The 10128-nt window shown below is 56.3% G+C and overlaps 3 protein-coding genes across 3 annotated transcripts in view; 1 reads left to right on the top strand and 2 right to left on the bottom strand.

Moving 5' to 3' along the window:
* Positions 1-2242, bottom strand: part of VOLCADRAFT_104806 (uncharacterized protein) — a gene marked incomplete at both ends in the record, with an annotated part of 5653 nt that extends 3411 nt beyond the window's left edge. The window contains 5 exons of the mRNA XM_002950534.1: positions 226-346; positions 606-1051; positions 1391-1663; positions 1915-2013; positions 2194-2242. Of these exons, the coding sequence (XP_002950580.1) occupies positions 226-346; positions 606-1051; positions 1391-1663; positions 1915-2013; positions 2194-2242 (988 nt within the window). The remainder of the gene's footprint in view (positions 1-225; positions 347-605; positions 1052-1390; positions 1664-1914; positions 2014-2193) is intronic.
* Positions 2243-3382: 1140 nt separating this feature from the next.
* VOLCADRAFT_91115 (uncharacterized protein) lies at positions 3383-7190 on the top strand (the record flags this gene model as incomplete). Its single annotated transcript, XM_002950636.1, has 5 exons — positions 3383-3538; positions 5051-5357; positions 6467-6599; positions 6951-7044; positions 7122-7190. 5 exons carry the CDS (start codon positions 3383-3385, stop codon positions 7188-7190), a joined length of 759 nt encoding a protein of 252 aa, XP_002950682.1.
* A 2384-nt stretch (positions 7191-9574) lies between these two features.
* Positions 9575-10128, bottom strand: part of VOLCADRAFT_91114 (uncharacterized protein) — a gene marked incomplete at both ends in the record, with an annotated part of 6383 nt that continues 5829 nt past the window's right edge. The window contains one exon of the mRNA XM_002950533.1: positions 9575-9727. Coding sequence (XP_002950579.1) covers positions 9575-9727 — 153 coding nt within the window. The remainder of the gene's footprint in view (positions 9728-10128) is intronic.

Raw genomic sequence — 10128 nt, 5'->3', positions numbered from 1 at the left:
CCAGCGACTAATACAAAAAGGAATTGTAACCGCAAGAAACACCCAGTTTATTACTCTAGGGTATTAGGCCCAAAACGAAAAAAAAACACTGTCAGTGAGCAGTAGCAACATCAGTGAGCAGTAGCAACATCAGTAGCAGTAACAGCAGTAACAGCAGTAGCAGCACTCACTTGGTGGCGAGCCTCCCGAGCTGCTGTTCCAACCGGTCGTGTGCGGGGTCCTCACCGCGACGAGGAACCTTCAGGTGGCCCCGCCGCCGCCGCTCTAGCCGCGCCCGTTTCGCCTCCCGCTTCGCCGCCGCCTCCGCGTCCTCCTCTGCCTGCCGCTTGGACACCGACTTGGACTTCTGCGGGGGCAGTTCGGGACCGTTGCGGCTTTGGGCACTTTAAAGTACATATCAGTGCGTCAGCAGACAAACCACCAGTAGTAGTAGCTTTAGCAGCTTTAGCAGCAGCATAATCAGCGCAAGTGCAACAAGGGTAACCCAGCGTGCTATCACCTATCAGCAGTGTGCAGCACATCTACAGCCCCATGTGCGATCATCCTTCTGCCTCTGCTACACACTACTGCTATACATCACGGCACATCTACAGCCCCAGACGTACCGACAGAATGGGCGCTTCTTCTTCTTCTTCGTCTGCTGCTTTCGCCTTTGCGGCCTTTGTCTTGAGCAGTTTGCTGAAGGCTCGGGCAAAGGAAGCGCCTTTAGAACCCTCCAAGAAGCGGCTGGCGCCGTCAGCGGCGGCGGCCGGCCCGGCCTGTGACCCGGACTTCCTTCGGGCGTCCTGCTGCTCATTTCCATCTTCCTCATCGCCCGAGACATCGTCCCCCCCGTCACTGTCATCTTCACCGTCAGCGTCCACATCTTCTTCGCCACCCGTGTCCCCACCATCGTCATCACCATCGTCCTCATCGGAATCTCGCATCAAGTCACCGCTGCTGTCGTCGTCATCGCCCTCATCGCCATCTACTCCGGTCGCATCGTCTTCATCGTCCTCATCATCACCGCCTTTAATGCCGCCATCATCATCATCATCGTCGTCGTCGTCGTCTGTATGGTTGCGGGATTTCAAACTTGAAGAGTTAGCTGGAACCCTAAAAAGTGGGGAAAAAGACGTGGTCTGTCCTCTCCTGCCCTAATTCGTTCTGGTCAGCCCTGAGAAGGGCCATCGATGCGGTAAAGCATCACATGAGAACGGGCATGTCAGCCCTCCTTGGTAGGATGCAAGTCGACAATACACACACACACACGTCCGAGGTCATTTCCCCCCCCTCCTTCCGCCCCCTCTAACCCCTCCGCCCCTTTCCAGGGGCCCTTCCTTAAGTACCAACCCTAACGGCTGCCAGCAGCCTGAGCCCCTGAGCCGACCAATCCGTTTCCAGGGATCACCTTCTTCCCGCCCAAATTCATCCAGCAACAAGTCAGCATCCGATCCCAAATCACCCTCCTCCTCCTCCTCCTCCTCGCCGTCGCTCCCCTCCTCGCTGACCACGTCGCTGTCTCCCTCGTCGCTGCTGCTGCTGCCGCTTCCCCCCGCTTCGTGCAGCTCCATGTCCCCGTCGTCCTCGTCCTCCTCCCGTTGCTGCTGCTGCTGCATCTCCTCCCCTGAGTCAGAGGAGGCGGGCTCTCCGCCTCTGCCAACTCCTCGGCGGCGTTTCAGCCCTGCGAGGTGGAGGGGGCGACCTCAAGGAAAAGCGGGGAGTTTTATGATATGGGGGGGCCTTCTCAAAAAAGGGAGAGTGGGAAGCTGGGCGCGCCTTGCACGCGCCTGCCGCTGTGCTCCCCCTTCTGGAAGTCCCTCCGGGAATCGCTTAGGTGGGCAGCGAGTCTAGCAGGTCTTTCCACAGCACAGGGGGAAGAGTGGTCCATCAGGGTAGAGAGTCATGCGGTATCTGGCGGTACACGCGGCGCACCTTGGTCTGCGAGCAAGTCATCCCGGGACGCTGGACCCCGACGCCCCTTTGCAGCTTGGCCCGTCCTTGCAGGACCTACATAAATGGGGCCCCACGGAGCTATAAATGATATGATTTGTGCGCGGGGTGTGGCCTATGAACCAAGGCGGCGGCGGCCGCATCTGCGCAGTGGGATGGCAACCCACGGAGCATAGGTGCATGCAATATGATATATGGTGCATGGATATGATATAGCCAAGCAAATATGCGAGCACAAAACTCCACGGTCATGTCGCGTACCGTTCTCCTTCGCGTGAACTTTCGTTTTCAGCTGTTGTCCGTTGCCCATTTATTAGGACAGTAGCACCCGTGGAAGTGGATATTTGCCGGTGAATTAGTCGCCGTGAAAGAAGTTCAGAAAATGATCCTGAAATGTACTATGATAGCTTATTACTTATGTCTAGGTCCATCAGCAAGTCGATATCATAATCATATTTGTGATACACACTTCAATAAGGGAGGATTCACGCAGTCGCTATTCGCTCTGTCTGGTTAGCCACTCCCATATAATCAACTCCCAACTGTTCCCTAACCTGCGTCTGTTGTTGTGACGCTGTGTGTCACGAAAGACTTGTATAATTCCTCCCAAATAATATCCAAACAAGTCGTGATGCAAACTCGATAACCCGCATGCAGCTATTAACCAGCTGTCAAGCTTGTTCCAGCGTGACATGCCTTGAGCGATCAAGTTCTCTCGGCCGAGCCGACGTTGCACAAAACATCTTTCAGTTTGATCGCTTCACATCTATAGCGGGCGTACCATCCCATCATCAGATCCCTCGTTTGCCGCTGCGATGATTACCGCAACCGCTCGTAACGCCATTGGCTGCCACAAAGGTTCTCCTATCTCCTCCTCTCGACCACATGCACAAACAACCACCTCATTTTTGGCCATAAAGTCGATTCGTTTTTAAACCTTCACAAGGAAATCTCGCTATTCGTCCGCCTCTCTGGAAGACCGTGCGGCGGTTTACCCTGCAGTCGACCCGCGCTTGCAGCATCCCCTGCCCGGACGAGCGGAAAACCACGGCATTTGCGCTCAAGAACGATTAACAAGGTACCATTGTTCACGCAAACATAACGAAAGCAGCTTCGGGCCAGTACTTGTGATTTCATTAAATGTTCGTCCCACGGGCCCGGCACCTGCTGCAGCTTGTGCTGCTACTGCTGCTACTACCTAGGCTCCTGCAGCTAAGGCTGAGGCGCCAGCTCACACGCAACCGCTGAATATGGAGTTTGAACACATATCGCATATCGCATGCCCAAAAGGACAGGTCATTAGCTCCTATAACCTCTAACGCAGGCACCGGCCGGTGGCCCTTCAGACCCCTGACTGGTTCACACACCCTCCTCCCAAACTCACTCATGGCCCCCTTTGAGGCGCACACGCTTTGCGCAGCAGATACCCTGCCTAGCACCCCACCACATCATGGCAACTTGTACCGCAGCCGACACCACCGCCGCCGCAGCAGCCACCACTGGCATATGCATCGTCATGAGCGCCGCTGGTAGCTACAAGGGTACTGGTGACGCAGACGGGAACGAGGATGGCGCTTACGGCAGTAGTCAAGGAGCAGTAGCTCGAGTACCGTTGCACAGCCATCCGACACGGCGCTGCTCCGGTAGCAGCCCTAGGCACGGCAGTAGCACTTGCAGCAGCGGCAGTAGCATTTGCAGGGGTGGCGCTTGCGCTTGCTACTGCTACTGCGAGCCGGAGGATGGAAGTAACGACTGCGGTTACAACGATAGCAGTAGCAGCAGCCGCAGCAGCAGCAGCAGCAGCAACAGCAGCGGTGGCCTCGGCGGTTGTGGCGGGGGCCTAAGGAACGGCAGTGGCAGCGGCGGTGGAGGCAGTAGCAGCAGCTGCCGTGGCAGCCCGTACAACTGTCCGTCTGTCGTAGACGCGATTCTCCGCAGCGAGCATTTCCCAGTGCTGCTACTGCCGGGAAGCTCCATATCACATCGGTCGGTGAGCTGCTGCTGCTGCTGCTGCTGTTGCTGGTGTTGGTGCTGCTACTGCTGGTGTGTGGTTGTTACTGCTGGTGTTGTCATGTACCACGTGACGGTGAAAAAATATAGCTTCTGAGCGTACGGCACCTCCGTACACCGACATTACGGTACGGGGCCGAGGACCCCTTGCTTGGGGCTCTCACACATCCTTACCTTTTTCACCTCTTCACGGACTGTTAGATTCCGAAATAACAGTTAAAAATTAGATTCCGAAATAACAGTTAAAGAAAATTTAATAGCAAATTGAGCCATTACGCCTGATGAGATAGAAGCAGAAGAACTTCTGAACCTTCTGGTATATATTGCCCTGGCTTGTGCTTGCATACACGCACACACACACAGCCCCATTACCCCCCTGCCACCCCCCTCTTTCTGGGGGGCTCCCCCCCGGCCCCACGCGGCGGCGGCAGACGGCGCGCTCCACGGCGCGGCCTCCACTCGGTCTGCCTCTGAATGATCCGCGCCGACCCATCCCCGTGGAAACCGAACTCTTCTCCGGTTGCGCATTCCTGTTCCTGCCGGGGCTGCCCACTACCCCGCCCGGGCTCTTCGAGGGGCGCAAGCGGCGCTTCATGTTCGTGCTGCAGGCGGGTACCAAAGGGGGCGGGAGAGGGGGACAGGGACGGCGTGGGGGGATGTCCTAGGAAGGTGGGGACTTCTGCAGAAGCCGGCCATCCTGGGCTCAGTCCGTTTTAGAGCTTGTGGGATTTGAATTGTTGGATTGTTGGATTGTTGGATTGTTGGATTGTTGGATTGTTGGATTGTTGGATTGTTGGATTGTTGGATTGTTGGATTGTTGGATTGTTGGATTGTTGGATTGTTGGATTGTTGGATTGTCGTGGTTTATTGGATTCGTCGCGAGGCACACGGAGTATGATGGCTCTGCGGTGAAGGGAGACATGCACCGAAACCCAGCCGGAAAACACGGTTTTTCCACCTCTTCGGCGGGCAGCCGTGCTGTCCTTTGTCCAATTGAATTGAAATCTGGTACATGGTGCTCAATTAACCTGCAGCTCCCAGCCAACTACCAACTCCCAACGGCCAACTGCGGTTACCCCTACCCCACAACTCCCGTAACCCCTTGCAGGGTCGCTTCAAGCGCCCCGTCTCCGCCGACCGACTTCTCATCGGCTGCCACTACCGGCGGCCCCTCAGACTGGGAGGCAGCATCGCCCTGGCTGCCGTACTGTCCTGGGTGTCAAGGCTGCTGGCGCGCGGCGGCGGCGCGGGTGGTGTGGAGCTGGTGCTTACGGGGAACGACCCACGGGTCCGTGCACCCCTGGCGGCTGCCGCCCACGTGATGCACGTGTCCCGACTCGGCGAGCAGCCCCCGCCGCTGGCAGCTTGCGAGGACACCCGGCTGATGGGGCTCCCGCTGATGAATCCCGTTGGGGGTAGGTGGTGGCGGCTCGTGTACTAGTAATAGTAGTAATAATAGTAGTAGTAGTAGTAGTAGTAGTAGTAGTAGTAGTAGTAGTAGTAGTAGTAGTAGTAGTAGTAGTAGTAGTAGTAGTAGTAGTAGTAGTAGTAGTAGTAGTAGTAGTAGTAGTAGTAGTAGTAGTAGTAGTAGTAGTAGTAGTAGTAGTAGTAGTAGTAGTAGTAGTAGTAGTAGTAGTAGTAGTAGTAGTAGTAGTAGTAGTAGTAGTAGTAGTAGTAGTAGTAGTAGTAGTAGTAGTAGTAGAAGTAGTAGTACTAGTAAGTATTTAGTATGTATTACAGCGAGAGCCCCAGACCCCAAGGGATTACCCCAGCAGGGTGGTAGGGGACCGTCGGGGGCCACAACACTGCACTGGTGGTGGTGGTTGGTGGTTGGTTGTTAGTTGTTGGTGTAACAGATTGTTGGAGAGGGCGCGGATGTGCGGAGAGTGCTCGGGGGGGTCTAGGGACTTAGGGAGCCCGGGGATTGGGAGATATCAGTAACTGGGGTAAGAGGGGGGTAACGTGTGTGTGTATGTGTATGTGAACGTTACAAGTATCTGACGGGGCCTGACGCTGGCCAGGGGCTGCTGCCCAGCCCCAACGGAAAGACCGCCTAAGCTCTCTCCCTAAGCGGACGGGAGAGGGGCGCGAGGGGTATACCGGTGTGGAGTACGTCAGTACGACATCCTGTGGCTCCCCTTGCATGTACAACAGCTGTCCTTATGCCCCTGGAGTGAATGTGTGAAGACGCGTTGTGTGATGAGCTAAGGGGGGGAGACGTGGATGGCGACAGCGGATATCCGTGGTGGCGGCGACGGCGGCGGTGGCGGCGGTGGTGGTGGTGGTGGTGGTGTGTGTGGGGGGGGGGGGGGAGAGGCCGTTGAAAAGCAGCACCACCAGCAAAGGCCCTTTTGGCCAATCTCAACCGCGTCTGTGGGGGACGTAATTCCGGTAACATTTAGCAAAAACAGATTAAAAAACACAAACACAAACACAAACACAAACAACAACTACAACAACTACAACAACAAACCAAAACTACCATAAACATGACTGCAATCCCCATCGTCACACCATCCTGCAGGCCAGCCCTGGTCCGCCGTACAGCGGCGGCAGTACTTTCGTCGTACGGCCCACCGGGCAGCCCACGTGTTCGATACGGAGCACGTGTGGACGTTCCACACCTGGGACCAGGCGCTCGGGTACGGCGACTGCAGGTACGGTGTACGACGTCTGATACAGCATGCGATGCTGCACAAGAGACCAGAGCATGTACATTTCCAAAATGCAAATGGAGAGCACGCGCCTCCACACGGGCGCCGTTCGGGGCAAGTCACAGCCCGCACGGGAACAGCTTCAGGATACACACCCCGCTGCCGCACATCAAATCCCACATAAGCATCATCACTGCCCCTACCACTCACTCCAATACAGTATCACCTCCTTCAGCACCCTTAGGACCATGTTTATCCCTAAAATATGTCTGCGTGCAAACAGCCGTTACAGCAACCGGCCCCTCCCCTCCCCTCCCCGCCGCCCCCCCCGGGGGTGTGCATACTCCACATCAGGCTCCACACGGGTCTGGGAACTTCCGTGGATTTGGTGCCGTACCTTGGCGACCTGCCCCTCCAACTCCTGGTTGAGGAATCCCTCAACGGCCAGGTAGCCCTGCATCTGGACGTATGCATCTGGAGGCAGACGGCAACACCCGCCGCCTCTGCCGCCACTGTCGCCCCCAGCACCAGCAGGCCATCCAGGCGGTAGCGCTGCCGCCGCCGCCATCACCGCCGCCGCCGCCACCTCTTTGACACCTTGGCGGCCGTGGCGGCGGCACTTAAGCAACGGGATGCGGGGGCAATGGCAGCTGAGTGCGGCACGGGTGTCAGCTAAGCGCGGAGAGGAATCAGTTACCTCGGATGAACTGTCGATGTCTTTATGTCGGTGCTGCTATGTTCCTCGGCACGCAGTCCTACTTCTTCAGGCCTATTCAGATCTGATTAGCTCAGATATGGAATCCAGATCTAGATTTTAAATTCGGAATCCAGATCTGGAAACCCAAATCTGGAATTCAGATCTGGAATTCAGATCTATTGGGAGGTCCTGGGGTGCAACAACCGTGGCACGTGAAGCCGCAAGCCGTATGGCGATGGGTGTTAAAGTCATATATCTTTTGAGCTGCTGCAAGTTCTCCACTAAAAGCTAAGCTCAGCGAAGGACATCGGACGACAGTAAGGCCCGGAGTGCTTTGAAGGGGCTGCGCCGTACAAACCGGGGAGCCCCAAACCCAGGTGCATGGATCGTTGTAATGTACGGCCAATCGTCGCCAAAACCGCCTGTCCCCGTCCACTACCGTCCCCGGCCCTCCCCCGTTTCCTTTTACAAAATTGCAAGAAATTGTCATGTAAACTCACATTTAAGCGCTGAAAAGCACGTGCACACCGTGCTGTACGGCACTTGCCTTGGAAACAGCACAGTAAGCGCCAGACCACCCGAATCCTACAGCCCACCCGGTGCCGTGCGCCGTTCTCGTTTGTCAAACTTGCACGACACCGCCACACATGTTGTCAATCCTAAGCTGCCAGCTACTTGCTCATTCGCTCGCTCGCCATACATACATACATACCAACATACCTCGCTCTCCCCCGGCCCTCTACGGCAACCCCCTTCCCCCCTCTCCCCACTTCCCCACCCCCTCTCCTCCCCTCGCAGACGCCGCCAATGTCGCGTCACCAATCGCCGTTCACCGTCAGTCGGCCTGAGAACGCGCACACGCATGCACGTACATACATACATACATGCGTACAACCCGGCAACCCTATCCCCGCAAACTCTCCGTCACGCAACTCTCCAACCGTCTCCACCATCGTTCTCTAATGGGTGTATGATGTGTGAAACAGGGGGGTGTATCTTCGCCCGTGGCAGCTACCCTGCGAAACCCTGCCTTCCCCGGTATTTCGGGGCACCCTCATCCAGTCACCCTAGTCAACTTCTCAGTGGATCGCTCAGGTTCCGCACCCACCACCAGCATCCAACGGAATCTCCCGGGTCGACAGCGGCGCAACTCCGTTCCTGGTCGGCTCGCAGGTTAACTGTATCCCTGGTCACCACCGTCCATCAACTAGTGGCGCAATGCCTTCCACCATCGGAAGGACTTGGTCCCTAACGGGTATCGATCCCAGGATCTCCCGGGGGCAATGGTCGCGCCTTACAAGTAGTGCCAAACCCTATATGGTGTATGTATGTATGTATGTATGCATGTACGTGCAAAACCCAAGGAACCCACCCCCCGGTTGGGTTGATGGGGGCAGGGGGGGAAGGGGGGAAAGACGAACCACAGATGAGTGAAGCTGATACCCACCCGGGATGGATAGACGGATACTGCATCAGCAATATGCAGGGAGCTGCCGACCGATAGCGACTTGGGAAGTAGTCATCGTAATGGGGGCCAAAGGGGGAAGGAACTTACGGGCTGATTGCGAAAAACCCAAAACGCCCGAAATAGGCTCAATAAGAGGCTGCTGCGGGCCACAGCAAAAACGTCGTACATCTCGTAACGTGTACGAAAATTGAGGGATGAGGGCACCTCTTCATAATCAACTGGAAAATTGCAATTCAACCAAAAAACCCCAAAGACCTTTGTGAAATCCATTATTTTTAAAGGTCACCCCCCACGTCACCTGCCGTACTCCTTAAAACCGCCACACGCCAGACAGCCAGTCAGCCAAGGAGGCAGACAGCAACACAGCAATAAATTAGTCACTATTTATGATTCAGATCTTCCATCTAACGATAGCACCTAGCTGCACCACCACCACCACCACCCGGACAGCGACCCCCAACCATTACAGAGTCGGGGGCCCGCATCCTGCGGCTGGGCGGGCGCCTGGGCAGCGGAAAAACCCGTCCTACCCAGGATACACCATAACACCCCGGCCGCACCCCCTTCCTAAACCTATGACATCCCCCTCACCCTGCGTCCCCCCCCAAAACACACGCACGCACACACAATCGCTCCAAACACCCTCTCTTCTTTCCCTCCCACCCCGCCCCACATACACAAAGCGAGCGCTTAAAGTGAGCCCAAAACGTGGGGGAATGTGGCAATTAGTTGGCAGGGAGGGCCCGCGCGCGCCTCCCTTCCTCCCCCCCCCCACACACACCAGCCCACACAGCTGCTAATACCCCCTTCCCCCTAGAAGCCGTGTTTCGGTCCGATGACCCCGAACAGCTCCAACAGCTCGAAGAAACCCAACACCACCTCCACCACGATCAGCCAGATGACCACCAGTTCAAGTCGGTTGCCGTGGCGGTTCTCCTCCTGAGCTCGGAGTAACTCCAACATCTCCTGGGGGTGGGGGGGAAAAAGGGGAGCGGGAAAGGGGGGAGGTGTGTATGTATGTATGTACGTATGTGTGTATGTATGTATGTGTGTATGTATGTATGTACATATGTGTGTGTATTTTGCGGGGTGTTGAGGTGGCGGGTGTGTGACGGGGTATAGGGAGAGAGAAAGGGTGATGAGAGGGAGGCGTGTGTGCGTGTGCGTGTGTGGTGGTAACAATAGAACGGCAGACCGGTATGCGGTACACAGGCGGGAGGGGAGGGATGTGCCGCTACATACCACATAACCTGCGTACACAGACATATATGCACACCGCCATACTGCTGCCGTGCAATCCTCCACCCCTGCCTCAGCAGGTATATATTCCCTCCCCTATTCCACCCCCGCCATCTCCCCGCCGCACC

Source organism: Volvox carteri (genome assembly GCF_000143455.1).
Source record: "Volvox carteri f. nagariensis unplaced genomic scaffold VOLCAscaffold_19, whole genome shotgun sequence".
NCBI lineage: Eukaryota > Viridiplantae > Chlorophyta > Chlorophyceae > Chlamydomonadales > Volvocaceae > Volvox > Volvox carteri.
This window is presented reverse-complemented; position numbering and strand designations above follow the sequence as displayed.